We start from the raw sequence: 23,366 nt of genomic DNA, 5'->3' as shown, positions 1-23,366 counted from the left end.
GCAATAAAAGGTAATAAAACCCAATAGAAAACATCGAGCACATGGAGTAAAGGTATTATATATATCCTAGACATTATAAAATAGATGTCAATATGAGAGAAGTTTTTTTAAAAAGAGACCAAACACTGTTGAAGGGTAAATGGCACTAAGGACGACAAGAGCAAGGGCTCTAATTCCAGGATACTGATGGACTCATTAATTGACTTGAGCCTTGGTCTCAGCCAGTGTGTGAAAGGAGCTCTTACAAAGAAGTAATTCTCGCCTGGGAGGTGTTTTTATACCAAAACTCTATACTGTTTCCCTCAAAAAAAGTTTATTTTAGAGTGAGAACATGTCACTGCTATTTTTAAATCCTTGTGCATTCAAGGTTTAAGTAGTCTTGGTACAGGATACAGTCAAATCATGATACACTTCAGTGATTTTATACTGAGTCACATACTTAATATAAAGGCACATTTTACTGAATAAAAAAATAAGTGTTAAATCTTGAGCTTTTAAATTAGAATTTCATAAAGTGCTTTTCATAAAGTCTCATATATTATGGTAATTAAGTGGATATAATTTCCTTTACAAAGGCACCTTGAAAAGTATTGGCACATGGCATTTCGTCTTGCTCCCTTTTTTTTTTTTTTTTTTGTAATTTGGAAGTTTCTTCACGTCTTCTCTTCCACTTCATTTAGGTTTTTCTTAACAATTCATCATCTGAATAGACAGCCCTGTTATAGACTAAGGTGAACTTTAACTTGTCACTTTAAAGGTCAAGTTTTAGGCAGTTTTAGGAGTTTAGCAATTTCCCTGGTGTATAAACTGATTCTTAATGATTTAAAGAAAATTCTATTCAAGTGGCAAATTTAGAGCCAAAAGACTAATTCAGAGTCCATGATTTGATTTAAACACATGTTTTATCTTCAGGGTTTTTTGCTCTTTTCTCAGTATCATCTGGAAATAAGTTGATAGCTGTCACAGGTATAACATTTGCTTTATCCAATTGAAGAATTCCTCTGAAATAGAAAAATCAAAATTAAACATTTCCCCGTCTACGGTTTGGTAGTAAGAAAGGCCTACTTTAAGGTTATAATGAAATATATACCCTGGGGTTAAGTGCTTTTGCTTCATTTTACTTAGTTTATAATAGTTGGACAAGCTCTGAGTCCAAAGTTTGCTTTAACCAAGCTGAGCGAACAGAAGGTGTAAGAGGAAGTTCCTTACTTACACTGTAAGTAGGGAAAGGACTGGGTAAGCACAGATCTCCAAGGCAGACAGAAGCCCAGATTTGCACAAGTTGGTCTAAAAGACCAGGCCCAAGCAGGTTTCTAACTAGTACTCACCACTGGGATGCAACCTTAGATAGATAGATAGATAATTTATTTTTTAATGTTTATTTGTTTTTGAAGGAGAGAGAGACAGAGTGTGAGTGGGGGAGGGGCAGAGAGAGAGGGAGACACAGAATCCGAAGCAGGCTCCAGGCTCCGAGGCATCAGCACAGAGCCCGACGCGGGGCTTGAACTCACAAACTGCGAGATCGTGACCTGAGCCGAAGTCGGACGCTCAACCGACTGAGCCACCCAGGCGCCCTGCAACCTTAGATATTTAGACAGCATTTTCCCTTTTTTCCCCAAAGTACCTGACCAGGGAGGAGATCTCTGGATTGTATCCAAGACCTCTTTTGCAAGTTCAGTGTTATCCTAATTGAGATGGCAGCTGAAGTTAGTTATTTATGGAACTCATCAAGCTGATTCTAAAAGTTCACGAGGGAGAAACTGCAAGAATAGTTGTAACAACTTTTTTAAAAAGAACAACGGTGGGGGGGGGGGAGACGGTTGCTGGTTTTATTAATGCAGTATAGGAATTAGAACTCTGCCGCTGGCACAGTGCTTGACAAAGCAGGAGGAATAAGGCTAATATGTGCAGGAATTTAGTTCATAATAAGGTAATATTCCGATTCAGTGGGCAAATTATAGCTGGAACAGTAGCCTCTCTGGAAAACAAAAAATCAGAATTCTGGCCTCATCTGTACGCAAGTGCTGGTAAAAAAAGTTTGAAGATGACACTTAAATAATTTTAAGAAGGGAAAAGGTCTACTTAAGAAAAATTTAAAACCCTTAAAAGCCACAAAGGACTTTGCTCTAACCCCAAACTTAAACTTTTTTCTTTTCCTTTTTTTTGTAAGGAGGCTTTACACCCAGGGCAGAGCCCGATCGGGCTTCAGCTCACGACCCCGAGATTAAGACCTGAGCTGAGATCAAGAATCAGACACTTAACTGATTGAGCCACCCAGGAGCCCCCAAATTTAAAATTCTTGTATGATACTAGAATTGAGAGCAAAAGACAAATCACAGTCTGGGATTAAAAAAAAAAAAATGGAAAAGATACTATGTGTGTATAACAAAGGAGCTCCAATATACTAATGATTACAAAAGGCAACACAACTGAAAAATGGACAAAGGCTATGAACAGGCATGTCACAGGAGAAAGAGCCAGCCAGCTATCACAGAGATGCTAGACTCAGCCAGACCTGGGCTCGCAAGGATGCTAGTAAGAAGAAAATGCGAATTAATTAAAATGAGATTATATTTTTGTCCCCAGTGGCAAAAACAAAAGATTGCTGTCAAGTGTTGGCAAGATATTAAATACATACATTCTTTGACCCAGTAAATTCACTTTGAGGAATCTATTCTACATTCAATACACACGTGCAAAGAGATGTATGTACATTTAAGATGTACACTAGGGCGTTATTGGAAATAACATGAACTTGGAAGTTCCTGGAGGGTCTAGTGGAGGAATGGTTAAGTTATGGCATATCCATACTGTAAAACACTGTGCAGCCATAAGGAGAATCAAGAAGCATATCTAAGTGTGGACAGGAAAAGACCTTAAGCCCACGTTCCCAGATGCAAAGGGAATCCTGAGGCGGCACTGCAGACTATTACAAAGTTTCACGATTTCATTTTGAGGGGAGTTCACAGTTCCAACATTAGATTGTACTACACTGTCCTTTCAATGCCGTCAGATCTTTGCCCAGTTGGACTTTGGCAGTTATTATGATAAAAAACAAATACTGTACAAAAGCTAGTGTCGAACAGGAAATAGGGTGGCAGCGTCCAGTCTAAGAGTTTTGTGCAGCGTCCTATAGGCGCATACATCCCATTTGAAAATGTAAGTTAAGAATTACGTACATGCACATGTGTGTACATAAATTAAGAATTAAATAAAAATTTTTAGAGTTTTCTTCTGGCCTAGATGGGGCACCGGGAAAAGTTACTGGCACACTAAGAGTGCTATGTAATAAGAAAGTTTAGGAACCTCTGTCTAGGATAATAAACAATTATAATTACCTTAGCATATGTTTACATCAATACACAGAATTTGGATAAAAGATGCACACCCTAAAAGTTAACAGTGATTCCCCCTAGTTACAAGAATTAAAGAACAGGGAAAAGAAGAGGTATTTTAACTGCTCTCTGTATTTCTGCATTGATGAAATCTTTTACTACTAGAAACTACCTTAGTACAACTGCCATTGATAAAAAGTCCACTTCAGGGGTGCCTGGGCGGCTCAGTCAGTTGAGTGTCTCCTTGGTTTTGGCTCAGGAAATGATCTCACATTGGTGAGTTCGAGCCCCATGTCAGGCTCTGTGATGACAGTGCGGAGTGTGCTTGGGATTCTCTCTCTCTCTCCAAATAAACTTTAAAAAAAACCCAGTATACTGCAGATCTGGTTTTTAATTTACATTTTGTCTTTCCCACAGAGAAGCCCGTAACAAAACATTTGGTAAAAGAACAATAAAAAAAAAAAAACCCTGCAACACAGTTTTCTATGCAGGTTTGCATAATAAAATTCAAAAAAAGTCCTGAGGTTCCTGGCAGTCAAAGGAAATAGAAAGAAACTACTAAGTTCCAGAATTTTCATTTTTAGAAAGAAATGGGAAATGTGAATTCTTCAGGGGAAACCAAACGAAAAGGTGGGAGGGGTACTAATATTTCTTTACTCTGCAGGCACTTTGCTTGCAACATGGCCTTTTAGCAACCCTTTTAAGGGAGGCATCAGTTCAATGTTACACATACAGAAACGGTAGCTTTGAAGACCTTAACGACAAGCAAGTGGAGAAGTGAATGTTTAAATTGCGTCTTTTTTCTGTAAGTCCTATGGGCTTTCCAACATAGTACAATATAATTTAAGCCAAAAATTGTGGTCATCTCTAGTCTACTGAGATTTACCTCTACTAAGACGACTAAAATGACCATTTCACTTATTTTTCTTTCTTTCTTTTTTGTAAGTAAACTCTGCGCCCCAACGTGGGGCTCCAACTCACCTCAAAATCAAGAGTTGCATGCTCCAACCGACTGAGCCAGCCAGGAGACCCTGACTGTTTAACTTGTAAAACTGCTAACAACAAATTCACTTTTAAATTTATAAAATAATTTCTTAAGGTTAAAAAAATCAAGCTGTACAGAAAGGGAAGAAGTGAAAGTCAGTCTCTCTGCCCCTGCTCTCATTCCCACTCACTAGAGACCACTTTGTCATCCCAGAAATGTTCTATGCACTTATATACATATAAACATAATACTTCTGTTTTACCCAAATGAAATCATACTGTTACGCAATGTTTTTCCCCACCTAATAGATTTTGGACTTTTCGCATCTCAGCTGCACAGAATCCCACTGCGCGTGTAAACCAGTAGTTAGTTTAGCCCCCGCAGGTAAACGGTTTGGAGCTTTCCTCTTCTGCTTTCTGTTACAAGCAATGCCGCACCAAATGCCTTGCTAGTCTTCTAAAATCCACATCGTTTTAGATTGATACTTTGAGGTAGAAAGCACATAGTGAGGCCCGCATTTCATTTGTTCACCCAACACTGCATTTCCCATTAGGATACAGGTTTCCTTTCTCTCCCAGACTAAGTCCTCAGAGAGTAGCTGTCTTATTCACATCTGAATCCCCAAGACCAGTGTCTTGTTCACAACAAGCGTCTTGATACCCAATAAGCGTCTTGATTTTGCTACAGTTGGAAGACGAGCTAAAAAAAAGCCGACATTATTTTCCCTCCCACCTGTCTTATAGCCATCCGTATATTTATATTTTCTACTTTAAAAAACAGTAATACAACTTGCTTTTCAATTAGTAAAAATACTAATGTTGTTTCAAAATAAGAAATACTTACTTGTATTCACAAACTGGGAAAAGCACCTTTAAGATGGTTATTACCACAGCTGCTCCTAGAATTCCAACCACCATGACGTTCAGAAACATAAAAAACACTGGAAAAACGCTGCTCCAGAATCTACACAGATCTTTTCTGAACTTCTCCATCCACTGACACATCACCTAAAAAAGAAGTTTTGATTAGATAAGCCAAGTGTCATCTGATCTCTATGAAACTTCAAAAATCATGTTCCAGTTTAGGGTGATGATAAGATTCTGTATTTTGATTGTGATGCTGGTTACATGGACATCTACCTTTAGCAAAACTTATTTAACTGTATGTTTTAAATGGGTGCATTTTATTTTAAAATGTATCTTGATAAAGTTGTTTACAGTTTTTAAAATTATGCTCTAGTAATATGGGCACAGGAATGTTATTTTATTATCCTTTACGATTGTTTATACTATTGTATATAAATTCAGTGTAAGTAATTGCTAAATGGTAAGAGGTCTGGTTAGTCTGTGCAAAACAGACCAGAGGCAACGATGTGTTCCTAATACTTGGAGGACAAGAGCAGGAAGAAAGACAAACACGTTAGCAGTCTTTGGCCCAGGTGGGGAGTTCACCGTGCACAAAAACACGGTGACTCCGCCTAGACTCAGAGTCGACACCAACGTGCGCGAGGATGGTGCGGGCTGCCTCGCTCTGAGGAAGGCAGGTACACAGGGTCAGGGTGCTGGCATGCGGGCAGCAAAAAGTGACCTGACTTTCCCAGCAACCCCAAATAAGCAATCTCAACCCTCAGCGGAAACTTCAAAGAAGTCTCTGGAATCCTTTGAGACTAACAACAGACCTCGCTCACTTAAGTAGAAATTATTTTGACTAAGACACCTAGCTCACACATCTGGAGAAGTCCAGATACTCGGTCTGAACCGTGCGTACATTCCCAGGCAGTTGTATAATGTCATCAGTAATACAGGAATACTTAATAGGTGCAAATACACACTTGTGTTTGTACCCAGTTCATCTAATCTTGGTTAACGACTGCATGGTTCTACAGATTAAAGGAGGTGCCCCATTGTACAGATAAAGTGGGGTCAGAGAGACCAGGAACTTGTCCAAGATCACACAACTCGTCAGCAGCAGCACCAAGATTCAGACCTATGCCACCTGACTCCTGGAGGACACTCTGAACCAAGTGTGCTCGGTCACCGTTCAAGATCCTGAGGGCACCACGCGTGTGCGTGCGTACGTGCGCGTGAGGTGGCAGTCACAGAATAAATGAGAATATGGGAATGACTCTGGACGTGAAAATTCCCCCCCAAAGCGAAATCCAATGACTTCATAATCGTGTAACTATATTATTAAATGAAACTTAAAACCGGAATACCAAAAAATAAAATAACCGTGAGCTCATCATTAACAATGTTTCATACTTCCAATCCTCATGGTTTCCACCTCATTTGCAAGGCTATTTTCTTCCAAAAATGCTTGTAATAGAAAGAGAACCCCAAATACCTACCTTATACGTAGATGGAGGCTCTGCCCTGAGAGGAGTTTCAGGTAACTTGCCCGGTAAAGCATCTTCATCTACGGTGGTTTCCACATTCCTGATAAGATACTGGCTGGTGGTCTGCAATGAACTAACACTTTCTACTGAGGAGGAAGAGCCAAGTTACCAAAACGCCAGGTGCATGCTGGTGTCTCTCCTACTAGTTCTAACATTACTATTTCAAAAATATGTAGGACACTAAGAGTATGTCTTTTGCCTTGGGAGAAAAAAAAATGACACTTGAATGTTCAGATTTAAATGCTGGACAGGAGCCATAAACTAAAACGGTTACAAGGAGCTATGCTAGTTACGATTCTATTATGCAGAAGGTCAAATCTCCAAAAAGTTCCATGTTTCAATGGGAAGAATGAATACTTCTTTCTCTAAATGAACCTAAACAGTATTCTTTTTTTTTTTAATTTTTTCTTTTAACGTTTATTTATTTTTGAGACAGAGAGAGACAGAATATGAATGGGGGAGGGACAGAGAGAGAGGGAGACACAGAATGGGAAGCAGGCTCCAGGCTCTGAGCCATCAGCCCAGAGCCCGACGCGGGGCTCGAACTCACGGACCGCGAGATCGTGACCTGGCTGAAGTCGGACGCTCAACCGACTGCGCCACCCAGGCGCCCCAACAGTATTCTTTTTTAAAAAAAATGTTTATTTATTTTGAGAGTGAGAGAGAGAGAGAGAGAGAGAGTGAGCGCAGAAGTGGAAGAGGGACAGAGAGAGAGAAAGGGAGAGAGAATCCCAAGCAGGCTCCATGCTGTCAATGCAGAGGTCAACATGGTGTTCGAACTCACAAACTGTGAGATCATGACCTGAGCCAAAACCAAGAGTCGGATGCTTAACCAACTGAGCCACCCAGGTGCCCCATAACCAATTTTCTTATTGTGTATTTTGTGATGACTGCCCAGAGTAAGAGTAGATAATTACCACAAAGTGTCGCTAAGCAGTCATCACTGATCATTTTTTTTTTTCATCACTTTCTATTAAGACCCAAAATAGATTCCAACGTTTTTAAAGGGACAGAAAAGTAATAGATGTTATAAAACATTTCTGAAAGAAGCCTACTTCCAAACATATTAACTACAATTCAAAAGCTACCCACTAAAAAATTAATTTCCTTAATGCTTTAAGTAACAGTCTTTTAAAGTACCTTTTTTGGAGAGGTTAGGAAGGGTAAATAAAATGTCACTGTCTCGGGAAAGAGAATACAGCATGCTTTCCTCCAAAGGTAGCGTATAGCTTGAATGTCTGAGTATTCCCTGATTCTTAACTAAAATATCAATTTCAGTAACATCCTTTTGTTGAGCCTATGAAAGAAAACATAAACAGTTACTCTTCATTTTAAATAATGGCACAACCCCGTAAGCATCTAAAGCTAACTTTTCCTCCTTGATCTCTTTAACTAAAAAGCTTACCCTGTTCACAATCCCTCTGTATTCCCCTCGCTTTCAGGCATTTAATTAGCAGCTTCAATCTGAGTGTTTGAGCACTCAGAATTACAACCTGGCTCCCCATTGTGTTTCATTTACTTAGACTTAGCCAGAGGAAAAGGCAGCAGAGCCATGAACCAAATTCAATCTTTTCATTTACTTTTCTGTTTACTAATGTTTATAATATCTTAAAGTGACATAAATATGTACAAATGTGTTCAGTTTGTTAAAAAAATTAATACTTCAGATGCTGAACAAATGCTAAACCAAGTAAAAGAAACTTCTAAACGATTGGCTACAGGCGACATTAGGGTACCGCTCTTCCTTCTCAAGTCAGATAGAAGTAATAAAATAATGGAACACAGGTATAATACCTAGCACAGATCTTTACAATTTAATTCCCAATTAAGAATCGGGCTGTCTTACTTGTTTTCCATCGATCTCTACTACCTCTTCTTGAATGACAATTAGTTGCAAACTGGAACCAGACGTCATAGGCCACTCATGAACTAAAATCCTGACGCTGACAATTCCAAGATATTCTTTTTCCTCCAAATTTTCCAGATTTTCATTCTTCACTATATAAAAAAAAGTAGTCACAGCTTTGAACAAAAATGCCACCAAACCTGTTACTGAATTTGATTATTTTGATGACATTTACAGGGAACAGGACAGTCGGATAACAGTTTCTTGGCCTTTCTTCATCTCCGACTTCACTGATGTTACAGAATTTGTGAAAACAAAGACAACTTGGCAAATCCTCACCATGTTTACAGTCATTGGAAAAGGGAAAAGTGCTTGGTGGCCTTTAGACCACTACGCTAGCAACATCACTCCTATTCTTTTACAGAGTTTGTCAAGGAGGAATGAATAAGACGTAACTACTTACAAAGCAGGTCAGAAGACACAGCCAATCCCATGTTTTAGTAAGGGAAGTATATCCATTCATCCATTCACTCATTCACAAAACCCAGGGACATAAGGGGCCTAAAGCAGTAAAGACACTGAGTTTTTTTCTCAATTCTTTCTCCAGTGAGTGACCTGTTGCTACCGGAAAGGGCAGGAATGGGGAGGAGGATGGGACAGCCCTGTAATTACTCTCCACCCGTGGACGATGGGGTAGGATTAGCTACTGGCTACACTCCCCTCTAGCTAAGAGCCCCCCAGCCCACACCAGTGGAGGTGTGGTGTGACCACTGCAGCTGGTCTACAGAACCAGCGGATATCCTATTAAGGCAGAAAACACTACGGAAAATGATAAATCCCTATAAATCCATGAAACTAGCGCAAAAGGAGCACTGAGTTGTTCAACTGTTGGTCCCTCAAATGTTATTGTATGAGGACCGTTAGACAAAAAAGGAACCAAGATGGATATTCTACATGCAAACCCAGCTGTTTAAATTGATTCAGTGCCTGTACAGGGCTATTCCCTTTATCTGGAATGTTCTCTACTATTCCCTCTCTCCTCATCCGTTTTTAATAAACTCCTACTTAGGTAGTTCTAGCTACTATATCCCTACATTGCTGAGTTCGTGTCTGTTTTTTTCTTTTTAAATTTTTTAATGTTTATTTTTGAAAGAGTGCATGTACATGTATGCACCTGCGGGGGAGGGGCATCGAGAGAGGGAGACGGAGAATCCAAAGCAGGCTCTGCACCATCAGCACTGAGCCCGATGCGGGGCTCGGACTCACAGACCATGAGATCGTGACCTGAGCCAAAGTCAGACGCTCAACCAACTGAGCCACCCAAGTGCCCCTCATGCCTTTTCTTTTTCTTTTTTTTTTAAAGCACTAACTTTCTTGCAGTGTAGCTCTTAGTTTATCAACTTGTCACCTTGACTAGGCAACGTTCCTTGACAGAATGCATTAAGTTTATTGTTCTATGGCTTTTGTTCAGTAGTGATTCCATCCAGAGTTATAAATACATAACTTAAAATAAATTTGCCATCATAAGTTATCAATACTATTCAAATACCTGGTCAAGTGGTTCTAAATCCTAACTCTGCATCAGAATCAACTAGAAAACAGTACAGACGCCAGAGCCTCTCCCCAATCTCAACACATCAAAATCTTTGGAAGGCACAGACTAACATTTCTAACTTTTTAAATAGCTACAGACATTTCCATTGAGAACCAAGTGACCTAACCTTTTAGTTCAGCCCAAGTGTTCACAAAACTGGTCCTCCTAGACTTTGCTGTTTCTGTGAATAAACTCACCCTTCTCCAAACCAGCAAAGACAAAAGTTACCAGGTTACATTTGATTTCTTCACCCTCATTCCCTGCGTCCAGTTAGTTGCTTCTTTCAGGCCATTCCGGGTCCAGATTCTCTTATATTTGTCCTTTCCATCCCTCCCTCCCTACTCAACCAATATGTAGTTCATGAACTACTTACTGTTATAATAGTTACTGAACTACTTGCTTCTTTAATCTCTCCCCCTTTAAACCATTCACACAACAGCGCCAGATTAATCTTCTGTAACAGAGTTTTGATTACGCAGCCTCCTTGCTCAAATGCCTTCAGTGGCAACCTGTGACTTTTTTGGTAGTTCTCCGAATGGTCCTTCTTCAGGCTCCTTAGGGGGGCACTCGCTGCTCCCCCTCTCTCTGGTCTGCCTATCCTCCCTCGTATCCTCTAAGGCTCCTAACTGTAAAACTTCCCCGCTCTTGTGGTCCATCTCAGTGTTTTCCCTGTTTGCCCATCGGTCTTGCTCACAGAACAGTAGGCTCCCTGTCAGCGTATCTGTACGTCCAAAGGCTGGCGCTCCAGGGCACAAGAGATTCAATGGATGAGAAAATGCGGTCTTATAAATACATCAGAGTGGTGATTCTTCAGTCCCCAGTCTGGTAACTCTGCTGCAGGATAAAATTAAATTAAAAACAAAAGCCCTTGATATTCTGACTTTCCCTACTGTGGTAGGCAGCTTCCAAAAACGGCTCTCACTGACCCCTGACCCCGATAATTCACGTCCTTGTGTAATTCCCTCTTGCTAAGTGTGGGCTGGACCTAGTGACCTGTTTCCAACAGACAGAACACAGTAAAAGTGATGGAATGGCACATCTATGGTTGGATTATAAAGGCTAGGACTTCTGTCTTGCTAGTACTCTCTTGCTGACAGTCTCCCTTGTCCTCTCACCCATAAAGCCAGCCGCCATGTTGCGAGATGCCCTACAGAGGTCCACGTGGCAAGGGAAGGAGGGAGCCCTCCAGCCAACCTCTTGTGAGGAACTGAGGCCTCAGTGTGACAATTCACAAGAACTAAGTCCTGTCAACACCCGGGAGGAGCTAGCAAGCAGATCTTCCCCAGTGGAGCCCTGAGATGACTGCGTCTTTAGGACAAAGCCAGAGGTCCCAGCTAAGCCGGGCTCGGATTCCTGACTTACAGGAACCACGAGATGATACTGTCACTAGCTACTAAGTTGAGGATTAAATTGTTACACAGCGATAACCAATACACCTACCAAAGAAGAATTATTTTTAAAATTTAAGGAAAGAAGACTTTTTGTTGAGGCTGTATTTAATGTTTTGAAGATTCTTACAACTGATAAGATGGGCATTTACTGCAGCTATCAACAAAACTCAGTGCAATGCCTGGATGACCAGGAAGGTGGCTACAACACAGACAGCAGCCAGGTCACACTCCATAGCAAATTCAGTGACGGATATAACATCAACAGAATGATTATATAAGCCAGCGATAGCACTTCTTTTCCTAGCTATGAGGAATTAGCTTGTTGTTCGCCAACTTTCTCACTGAGAGCTACTAGAAAAGATGTGACAACAACCACAAAAAAGAACACAAGGGGCACCTGGGTGGCTCAGTCAACTGAGTGAGCGTCTGACTTTGGCTCAGGTCATGACCTCATGATTCATGAGTTCGAGCCCCACATCGGGCTCACTGCTGTCAGCGTGGAGCACGCTTCGGGTCCTCTGTCCCCACCCTCCCTCCGCCTCTCCCCAACTCATGTGTGCGCACTCTCTCTCTCTCAAAAATAAAGAAACGTTAAAAAATAAAATAAAATAAACGCACACATCTACACTCAAAACCCAAATCTGTCCAGAGGCACCAGAGAGCTTTTAAAAAGACGGCCACGGGGCGCCTGGGTGGCTCAGTCGGTTGAGCGGCCGACTTTGGCTCAGGTCATGATCTCGCGGTCCGTGAGTTCAAGCCCCGCATCGGGCTCTGTGCTGATGGCTCAGAGCCTGGAGCCTGTTTCAGATTCTGTGTCTCCCTCTCTCTCTGACCCTCCCCCGTTCATGCTCTGTCTCCGTCTCAAAAATAAACGTCAAAAAAAAAAAAAAAAAAAAAAAGACAGCCAGCACCCCCACAAGGCATTTGCTGATTGCCCGGCTGAATAGGTAGAGAAGCTGGAAAGCTCAATAGAAAACAACGACAGAGAAGTAAAGAGGCAGACGTCGGTAGTCTCACATAGAGGGGCATAAAATAAAGATTGTGGCTACAAAGGTATCCAGGACTTGTGACAAGATCTTAGAGAGAAGGGAGGCACAGAAGTAAGCCAACATTCTGTGCAGTTTTCCCCACTGAAGCGTTTGCCGATTAGTAAGTCAGGCTTGGTTGAGAAACTGAGCATATACCTAAGACACTGAGAAGTTAAGCAGAACTTCTGACAGGCTCCTGACAGTAGGGAGTTTGGGACCCACAAAAGAAGGGCCCTCAGAAACACCCCAAGTTCTCACTTGGGACCAATGATGAGCTACGTGTGAGGAGTAACAGTTAATGAGGAATAGTCTAAGCCTTGCAAAGATGAGAATCCAGCCTTCAAACAGTCTAATCCTCGATTTAAAAATTAAGGTACTCTGCCTCTTATTATCATGACTGCCAGGGGTTAAAGTAAATCCTCTTTGGAGTAAAATAATATTATCCAGAGCCTTTATAGCTTTTCCTACACAGTATCAAAAACAACAACACATATTGGAGAAGCATCATGAGGAAAAAAACTGGCATCTAGAGGGCTCAGTCAGTGAAGCATCCCACTCTCGATTTCAGCTCCAGTCATGGTCTCACAGTTTGTGAGATGGAGTCCTGTATTGTACAGAGCCCACTTGGGAGGATTCTCTGTCTTCCTCTCTCTGCGCCCTCCCCTGCTGGTGCGCTCTCTCTGAAAATAAATAAATAAACCTTTAAAAAAAAAAAAAGAGGGGGGCAATAAACAGATCCAGAGGGGCTCAAGAAATTAGACTGAGCAGATGTGAACTTCAAAGTTACTAAAAGAAGGGGTGCCTGGCTGGCTCAGTCGGTAGAGCAAGCAACACCTGATCCTGGGGTTGTGTCAGAGCCCCACATTGGGCGTAAGAGATTACTTAAGAAATAAAGTTACTGAAAGTAATAGGTTCAAGAAAAGCCATGGTAAAATGGAGAATTTCACCAGACCAGTCTAAGCTATTACAATAAAAATTAAAATTAAAAAAAAAAGAGGTGGCCCCATATCTGGGGCCCATGTGGGAGATGAAGAAGAAGGAAGGAAGGAAGGAAGGAAGGAAGGAAGTAGGAAGGAAGGAAGGAAGGAAGGAAATAAATGGAAATCCTAGAGGTAAAGTTTAGTAAACAAAATTAACTCAATTACACAGAGCTGACGAATTTGTGTGCGAGGAGGATGAAAAGAAAAAAAGGAGAGAGAAAAAAAGTGTAAAATATATATGGAACCTTGTGAAAGTTTCACACATATGTGTAAATAAGAAGCAAGAAGAGAATAAGAAAGAGGATGCAGAAGTAGCACTCGTTGAAAAGATAACGGCCAAAAAATTTTCCCAAACTGACAGAAGATATCAAGTCACAGATTAAAGGTCTGCACACCTGGGCACATCACGGTAAGACTACTGAAAACCAAAGACTCAGAAAAAACTACCAAGGACAACGACAGAAAAGACCCATATTATCCACAACAGAGCAATGAGCCTGACACGGACTCAACAGAAACTACAGAAGTACGAAGACCATGAAATCAGTCTTTAAAACACTAACTTATGAAGAACTAACCTATATTTCCATATCCAGTAAAAAGATCCTCTTAAAATGAAGGCAAAGTAAAGATGTTTTCAAACAATAGCTCACATCATTCACTGCTAACAAATCTGTGTTAAGGGGATTTCCTAATCCCCTCCTAAGGGGAATTTTTTAGGCAAGAGGAAAGTGACCTCAGAGAGGAACACAGATAAGGAATGAAGAGCGATGGCAAAGGTAACCATTAAGGTAAAAATAAATGAGTACTGGACTCCACAAAATAATAAGAACAGTTATGCTGCATAATTATGGGTGTGCTGTATAATATTAGGGCTTAAGAACACAAAGAGTTGGAGCTCCTGGGTAGCTCAGTCGGTTGAGCATCTGACACTTGATTTTGGCTCAGGCCATGATCCCATGGTCATGGGATCGAGCCCCCGCGTCGGGCTCTGTGCTCAGCCTGGAGCCTGTTTAAGATTCTCTTTTTCTCTTCCCCACTTCTGCCCCTCTTCCCCACTTCTTCTCTAAAATTAAAAAAAAAAAAAAAAGAAAAGAACACAAAGAGTTAAAATGTATGACAATAACAACACAAAATCAATCAGAAAGGGAATAAATGGAGTTTATGTGTGCTAAGGTTCTTGTATTGTTTGGGAAGTGATAAAAATACTCGTTAGTTGATTTCAAGGGTAACCATTAAAAGAATAGTAAAATAACATAAAAACCAATAAGAAAAAGGGAAATGATGAAACAAAAAATAAATAACCCGGAAGAGGACATAAGGAGAAGAAAAAGGAGCAAAAAACAGGTAGGACACAAATAGGAAACAAGTAATTAAGATGAAAGATTTAAATCCAAATATATTCGTTATTACATTAATGTAAATAAATTAAAATCCCAATTAAAAGACAAATTGACAGACTGATTAAAAAAAAAAAAAACATCAATATATGCTGCTTATAAGAGATTCACCTTAATTACAAGGACCCAGAAAGACTGAAAGAAAATGCAAAGATACCACACAACAATCCACCTCCCTCCTACCCACCAGGCCAAAAAGCAATTATTGTTAAAATAACAGAGGTACTGCTGATTTTAAAGCAAAAATGTCACTAGAGATAAAGAACATATTATAATGATAAAAAAGTCAATCTAAAGAAAGACCTAACAGTTCTAAATCTGTATGAATTTAGTAATACTGTGCCAAAATATAGAAAAGCAATAATTAACAAAGCTGAGACGACAAAGCTACATAGTGGAGATTTAACATACCATTCTCAGTAAATGACAGAACAAGCGAACAAACAAAAAACTCAGCAATTCCATAACAGATTGAACAATATGATTAGCCAAATTTTACCTGACATATACAGATCACACCCAAGTAATTATGTACTGTACTTCCTTTTTTTTTTTAAATGTTGTAACGTTTATTTATTTTTGAGAGAGACAGAAAAGCGCGTGTGCAAGCAGGAGAGGTGCAGAGAGGGGGGGACAGAGGATGTGAGGTGGGCTCCCGCAGCGAGCCTGATGCAGAGTTCAAACTCATGAACCATGAGATCACGACTGAGTCGAAGTTGGACGCTTAACCGACTGAGCCACCCCAGGTGCCCCGATGTAGTTTCTTTTAAAGGACACATGGACATCACCATTTACTAACACTGACCATCTGCCAAGCCACAAAGCAAGTCTCTAATTTCAAAGGGTTAAAATTATACACAGCATAGGGGTGCCTGGGTGGCTTAGTCGGCTGAGGGTCTTGATTTTGGCTCAGATCATGATCTCAGGATTTGTGAGATCGACCCCACATTGGGCTCCATGCTGAGCGTGGAGCCTGCTTGGAGTTCTCTCTCTTCCTCTCCTTCTGCCCTGCTCGCGCATACACACACACACTCTTTCTCTCTCTAAAAATAAATAAATAAACATTAAAAAAAATTATGCACAGTATGCCTCTAATGATAGAGGTGGAAACAGTAAAAACAAAAGTTCCAAAATGTTTGGAAATTAAGTACTATAACTTCTAAATGGACCACAGGACAAGGGGATATCGCAACAAATAATTTGAAAATACTACGAATTGAATGGACAATCAAAGTACACGATAAATCAAGTGCAGAATACAATTGTTCAGAGAAAAATTTACTGCTCTAAATGCATATATTAAAACAGGTAGTAATGCTATACATATTTCTCATATTCTTTATTTCCTTCAAACACTATGGTACAATGTAACATATTTGCTTATCTTTGAACAACTCAAGATTTCAAAAGGTTAAAAAGAAAAATGTCATCTGGACTTAAGGGCAGAAGAAACAGAAAAGGAAAGCATCAGACCAACAACATTATTTTTCTCTTTACTTTTTATATCTGTGATAAGCACTCCTCCAAGATTTTGCCTCTTACTTATAAATCTCCACTTATGAACTTCCTGCACATCCTTACATGGATATCAACCTACCAGAAATGCAGCTCCAATCAATGCCCACCTCACAAAAAAGAAATGGGAATATGCCAAGAATAACCAATATAAAGTAGGATTTGAATTTTAAACACATTAGTATTACTATATACTCCAATAATGACATATATTATTAATTTAAAATGGAAATACGTCAAAGAACTGTGTTTCACAAATCTAATATTACTAAAAGCAGAACAATTATGGAAAAAATTTAGTAGTACTCACCTATCCAAGTCTGACAGCTTATTCGGGTTACACCACTATTGACAGGCAAGTCATTTACATATACCTGTCCACTCTCGTAGGTTATGTTAAGAATAACCTTAAAACAAAGCAGCATATACATTAATTCCAATTGTTTATAAATGATGACAAAATCTCCATGTAAAAAATACATGATCTAACTGAACTAGATGTGTAGGCAAAAATAACATAGGCTGCCTAATACTTAGCTAAGTAACATATTAAAATCATAATCAAAAGGAGACAAACCTGTTCTGTAGATACAGCCCCATCATCCTTCAGGGTAGTTACATTAATTCTGAGGCTGTCCTGCAAAATATATATATATAAATTGGATAGGTGAAATTGCACTTCACAGATGGGAATAACTCAGTTCTTTTTCTTTTCCCTTCAATTACATTTATTGTATAATCACTTATAACATCGACATTTTGTAAAACCCAGCATTTTTCACAGGACTTTTTGTGCCCTTATTCACAATTCCAACTTTTCATAATCTGTATTTCTTCCACTTAACTATGAAATATATCACATTTAACAGCCTATAACATGCAAATGTAAAGTTTAAAAGAAACGATTAACACTCATATCCCTACTACCTAGGTTAAAAACTAGAATACTGTCCACACCTTAGAAGTCACCCCCTTTCTATCACGTTCCCTTATCCTCAGAAGGAATCCCTGGGTTGTCTTCCATATTAATCGCTCTTTTTTTTTTTTTTTTTTTTAGAGAGAGAATGAGAGGGAGAGCGAGCTCACAAGAGGTGGGGGAGGAGGGCAGAGGGAGACAGAATCTCCGCGCTGAACATGGAGCCTGACATAGGGCTCCGTGACCTGAGCGGAAATCAAGAGTACTGACTGAGCCACCCAGGTGCCTCTTTTGCTTTTCTTTATAGTTTTACTGTCTCTCTCTCTCTCTCTCTCTAAGCAACATATTGTTTAGTTTCACCTGTTTCTGAGCTTTATGTAAGTGGAACAATTTTATATGTATTCTTCTGGAACTTATTTACAACTGTTGATGCATGCAGCTGTGGACATTTATTTACAGTACTGCATAAAAAGCCCATCAAATGATTACCAATTTACTCATTTGTTCTACTATCAATGGACATTTGAATTGTTTCCATTTTTTTATTTGCATAAACAAAACTGCTCTAACTCTTCTTAAATGTGTCCCCTAGTGCCCATGGACAAGTATGTACTGTGCAAAATCAGTTTTAGTACCTCTCAAGGCATGCTCAAAAGCAGTTATTCAAGTATTTGCTTCTTTACTTTCATTTTTTTAATGTTTTAATTTTTTATGTTTTTACTTATTTCTGAGAGAGAGACAGAGTGCAAGTGGGGGAGGGGCAGAGAGAGAGGGAAACACAGAATCCAAAGCAGGCTCCAGGCTCCAAGCTGTCAGCACAGAGCCCAACGTGTGCTCGAACTCACGAACTGTGACATAATGACCTGAGTCTAAGTCAAACGCTTAACTGACAGCCACCCAGGTGCCCCAAGTTTATTTATTTTTTAAAGTTTATTTGTTTTGAGAGAGAGAGAGAGAGAGAGAGGGCGCGAGCAGAGAGAGAGGGAGAGAGAATCCCAAGCAGGCTCTGCATCATCAGCGCAGAGCCTGATATGGGGCTTGAACTCACTAACTGCAAGATCATGATCTGAGCCGAAATCGAAAGTCAGATGCTCAACTGACTGAGCCACCCAGGTGCCCCAAATATTTAAGTTTATTAATGACATGCTTTCTATAGAGAAGAAAGCAGTATTTTAAGAAATATTCACCAATACTCAAAGGAATTGCAATTTGTCTTTTGTAAAACAAATCCTTCCCCTAATTTTTTTCACAGATAGATGCTGTTATTCTGGAATAAAAAATATTTTTCATGGGAGTATTCTTAACTTTGAAAATTGTTCATAAACAAAATAATATACAAGTGAATCTCTTGGCACTGTGACTGCTTCCAATACTTTATATATCTCCAACAAATGAGAGAATAAAACTGAAGTGATTTTATGAGGTTGAGGTGATTCTACTCAAAGAACAGGGTTCTAACATGTAAAGCCTATACCGTACATTTAGGCTCAGTCTGGTATACCTGCCAACTTATATTGGGGCATATGAAACTTCAGAACCAGCCTGGCTTTCTCCTGGCCCACCCTTATCTAGAACTAAGCATGAGCTAGAACCAATACATTCATCTTTAGAACAAACCAACACTCAGTAAGTCATCAAACTGGTGGTATATTTTTTGGTGTCCTAATTCCAGCCAAGAATTCTTTTCAAAATAGAGGATCCGTTGATTATGGACTATTGTTTCTTCTAACAGCCCAGAGAAAACCCTCCAATGATGGTATTCTAAGAAACCTTTTTATAGCTTCTGCCTTTCAGCAGTGAACATACACTGCATTACTAGTAATTTTCTGCACTTACATATATCACCTGCCTAGTAAAATCTGGGGTTGGTAAAAGACACTGGGGTTTGTAAAAGACAACTAACAGATACTATCATGCTGTATGTTGCAGAGAACCAAAGTCAATTAAGCTTTTTGGTCTTCCTGAACGATCTCATTTCAGAAGAGATTCTAATCCGTTACTACCTCCTGGGCCCAAGTTTAGAGATAGGTCATATTTCTTGCTCTTCCTGAGAGCCTCTAACTGAACTGGAAGTTCAAGCTTGTGAGTCAAGGTGGCGGATACTTAAAAAGTGGGTGGCAGAACTGAAGTTTCTACCCACCCATTTTCAATTCTTCCTCTAATTCCTTCCCTCACAAGATGCCCAGCTGGTACACAATGGCATCCCAAGGACATCCTAAGGCTTAAAATAAATGAATTAAGTCTGAGGGAAATACATGAAATAAATATTTACACATATAAGAAAATAAGTGCAGGGGCGCCTGGGTGGCTCAGGCAGTTGGGCGTCCAACTTTGGCTCAGCTCAGGTCATGATCTCACAGTTCATGAGTTTGAGCCCTGTGTCGGCTCTGACGCTAACAGCTTGGAGCCTGGAGCCTGCTTCGGATTCTGTCTTCCTCTCTCTCTGCCCCTTCCCCGCTCACACTTTGTCTCAAAAATAAACGTTAAAAAAAAATTTTTTTTTTAAAAAGTGTCCTCTGGATGCCTCTCTTTGGTGACTAAGTTATTTTAATATTAGAAGAACGTACTATAAAAATTTGTATTATTTTACAACCTGGGTAGCCTCAACTTCCAACAACTCATATGTAAACAAAACAGAACATGCTTATAATCCGGTAGATCTGAGCCACTGAAGGGCTATAGAGAGACTTTTCCTCACTTCAATCAGTTTTCTTACATTCAGATCAGGTTGGCTACAAAAATGAATAGATGAGCAGATAAATAGATGAGCATAAAGCAAACCGAGGGAGGCCTGGTTGGCTCAGTAGGTTAAGCACGGGACTCTTGATTTCAGCTCAGGTCATGATCTCACAGTTTGTGGGATTGAGACCCGCGACGGGCAGTGCCCTAACAGGGCAGATCCCGCTTGGGATTGTCTCCCTCTCTCTCTGCCTCTCCGCACGCACATGCTCTTTCTCTTGCAAAATAAACAAACATTAAAAAAATAATAAAGTAAGTATAGTGAAACATTAATAGCAGTCTAAGTTTGCACTATTCAATATGGTACCCACTAACCGCATGTGGCTATTTACATTTAAATTAACTAAAAGTTTAAAAACTCAGTTCCTCAATCATCCTGGTCAGCCACATTTCAAACGCTCATTAAGAGTAGTCTTGTGACTACTGTAATGCAGAGAGCAGACAAACACCATCACCATACAGTGGTCTACTGGACTGCACTTATCTAACGTGGTGACCACTGTAAAATTCTTTCAAATGTTGTGTGCATTTGAAAATTTTCACAATGCAATGTTGAGGAAGTTAGATCAAGAGGCTTCAGCTTCCCATATAAACATTTCCAAGGAATGAGATGTCTCCCTCTCGCTGCTCAGCATTCTTTCATCTGTGAAATTCTGAGTATAGATCTGGACTTTCCAAAAGTGGAAGGCGGGCATAAAAAGGAAGAACTGAAATGATGAATTCACTAAGCCCACAGTGCAGTGTACTTTCAGCTCGCAGTCAAAACGCATTTTTCTCGAACTATAGGGACTTAAATGTCTTTTGGGTTTACAAGTGATTATGATGAATCTTTAAAATTTGGAAAATAATGTATTACTGGCACTTTAGGAATCATTTCATTTGTACTTGGTCTCTTGGTGCTTTGCCAATCACATTCACATTTTGACCAGTTGCAACTGTGGTCCACATACAATTTCAAATACAAGTGGTTCTTAGGGTTTGCATTGTTGTGGCTTCTTGAAAGGCCCCAGCAGAACTGAAACTGAGATATGCTCTTTATTTTTGTTCCCAGGGAGAGTAATGTCATTAAATTTTTTTTTTTTAAAGTGACATTTATGGTGTAAGTCACCCCTGGATGTGGAGTATTCAAGTCCCGACCAGTAAGAAAAGGCATACCTATATTCTTTCTTTTCATTTTGGGAAAACTCGCATTTCAAAATCTTCAAACTTTTCCCAACCATACATGCAATCGATGAATGGCAAATACTGGTTTAATTCAGCAGGACTCCCCGGCAAAAACGGAAGAACCAGCCACCCTCTAGTACAAGGATGCAGCGGTTCTCCAACTTTTAGCTGGCCTCAGGTTCACCTGGAGGGCTTGCTGACTTAAACTGTTGGGCCTCACCCCCAGAGCATCGGATTAGTGCGTTTCCAGCAGTTTCCCAGGGGATGCTGGTGCGGCCGGTCCTGCCACGCTCAAAGATCCACTCCTCCTAACACCCACCAAAGGGACGACGTCAGGTTAAGAGTCGGGTCTTCAGCCCTTCTCCTCCCGCCCCGTCGACCCGGCGGAGGCGCACCCCGGGGCCCTGCCCGCCGGGGGAAGGCAGTCCTTCCCGCCGGGGCAGACAGGTGGCCTGGAATCTTTCCTGTTCCCTCACCGAGCCACTTCTACATTTCCCGTGCACATAAGGCAGAAACACCGCCTTGCCCCAGTGCCCGCTCTACCCCAGGAAGGCGCCATTACAAAAGGCTGAGAGCATTTGTGATCGGGTACTTTCGATGGCAAAACCCCCTCAGGCTGGCAACAGTTGGGGCTGTTGTAAGAATCCCTAAGTTTCGCTGCACAAGGCTTAACCACACATTAAAGGGCCCTCTTCGCTTTCTCGCTTCCTCCCAGGCCGCCCCCATTTCCTTGGGGGCTTCTCCCCACTACTCTCTGGGGCGCCCGGACCCCAGCCCCGGACCCCCGTCGGGCGGTCTTAAGAGGCATCGACGAGGACGCCGCAATCCCACGGCTCTGGCCCGCGCCTCGCCAGAGGGTCCGGGCGGAGGAGCGGCCGAGTCGCGCCCGCTCTGCCCTACCTTCGGGGCTCGGGGCGGCAGGGGCAGCTCATGGGTAACGGTCATCAGCCACCCGGCGGCCGGCAGCGCCGCGAGCAGGAGCAGCCGGAGGGCAAACGGCGCGGGTGGAGAGCCCTCCATCTTGGACAGGCCAGCTGCGGTGGACAGCCGGGAGCTGAGGGCCGAGCCAGCCCGAAGGGCGGGGACAGGGCGAGGCTATTGGGGGGCGGGACTCTGAGAGGCGGGGCGGGAGCGAGCCGGTCCGTGGAAGGAACCCGCGGCACCGGTGGGCGGGGACTCTGGAAAAAACGGGCTGCGCACGCGCACCGCCACGAAACGTCGAGGGGCGGAGTCAAGCGGGGGAAGGTCCGATTTCGTCATCAGAGTGGAGGTGTGGGTTGGAGGGAGCTACTAATCCGAACGGAGTGAAAAGATTTTGGATGCTATTATTTTAAAATTAGTATATTCTAGCAAGACTAGTATATATGGGTATGCTCATAACTTTAGCTGTGTGTATGTGTTTACATATATAAAATAAAAATAATGGTAATATAGGTGAAGACTGTTCTACATCATAAACAGAGTATGTCACGTTTAGAGGGGAAATTTTATTAAATCGGTAGTTCTCACCCTTGGCTGCACGTGGGGATTGCCCGGAAAGTTTTAAAAATTACTGACTCTGGGGTCTTCCGGGGCACCCGAGTTTCTGATTTCATTAGTCAGGGCTGCTGCTCAGGCATTGGTAGTTAAGTTCCCCAAGTGATTTATTGTGACAAGGTTGAGGATCAACCACACATCAAATGTTCAACATTCAGCATATCTCTTTAGACCGCACGGGAACAACATTCTCAGCAGGAAACCAGTCTACCTGGGCCCTGGGGGCCTTTCTAGTCAGTTTCTTAATCTATAAAATAAAGATGATGTCTTCCCCCTTTCGTATTCTTAAAAAATATTTTATGAAACTCTCCAAAGCAGAGAGTGCCAAAAAGGTCGGCATTTCAGATTAATAGGTTTGAATATTGATTGAGAAGAACTTGGAGATATTACCATTCAAGGCAGAATAAGAAACATTTAGCCTTTTTTTTTTTTTTTTTAAAGTAAAACGTTTGACTTGGAAAGAACCCAAGCCTCTTTCTCTCTTAGCCCTTCTTTTATCAAAACCTCTCCACATGCCTGATTTTCTAGCTGGGGTAAATTTT

At 41.1% G+C, this 23,366-nt stretch overlaps 1 protein-coding gene across 2 annotated transcripts; it reads right to left on the bottom strand.

Annotated features, from left to right (window-relative positions):
* Positions 1-883: 883 nt before the first annotated feature.
* On the bottom strand, positions 884-22,419 carry GINM1 (glycosylated integral membrane protein 1). Of its 2 annotated transcripts, none has more exons than XM_049653048.1 (8): positions 22,189-22,419; positions 17,047-17,106; positions 16,780-16,876; positions 8,562-8,713; positions 7,856-8,012; positions 6,668-6,801; positions 5,164-5,327; positions 884-1,001 (listed from the first exon to the last, which is right to left on the bottom strand). In XM_049653048.1, exons 1-8 carry the CDS (start codon positions 22,306-22,308, stop codon positions 890-892), a joined length of 996 nt encoding a protein of 331 aa, XP_049509005.1. In that variant the 5' UTR covers positions 22,309-22,419; the 3' UTR covers positions 884-889. The 2 variants fall into 2 exon arrangements, with proteins under 2 accessions (XP_049509005.1, XP_049509007.1); XM_049653050.1 differs by having other exon boundaries at positions 6,668-6,798.
* Between the last annotated feature and the right edge of the window lie 947 nt (positions 22,420-23,366).

Source organism: Panthera uncia (genome assembly GCF_023721935.1).
Source record: "Panthera uncia isolate 11264 chromosome B2 unlocalized genomic scaffold, Puncia_PCG_1.0 HiC_scaffold_24, whole genome shotgun sequence".
Lineage (NCBI taxonomy): Eukaryota > Metazoa > Chordata > Mammalia > Carnivora > Felidae > Panthera > Panthera uncia.
This window is presented reverse-complemented; position numbering and strand designations above follow the sequence as displayed.

Excerpts from the sequence above, each read along its gene's own strand:
- GINM1 (XM_049653048.1), bottom strand. The coding sequence starts at position 22,308 with ATGGAGGGCTCTCCACCCGCGCCGTTTGCCCTCCGGCTGCTCCTGCTC. Across the intron at positions 8,714-16,779 it reads AAGCTGTCAGACTTGGATAG|TGAAGAATGAAAATCTGGAA; the intron begins GTGAGTACTACT and ends TTTTTTATATAG. Across the intron at positions 5,328-6,667 it reads AGCCTCCATCTACGTATAAG|GTGATGTGTCAGTGGATGGA; the intron begins GTAGGTATTTGG and ends CTTCTTTTTTAG.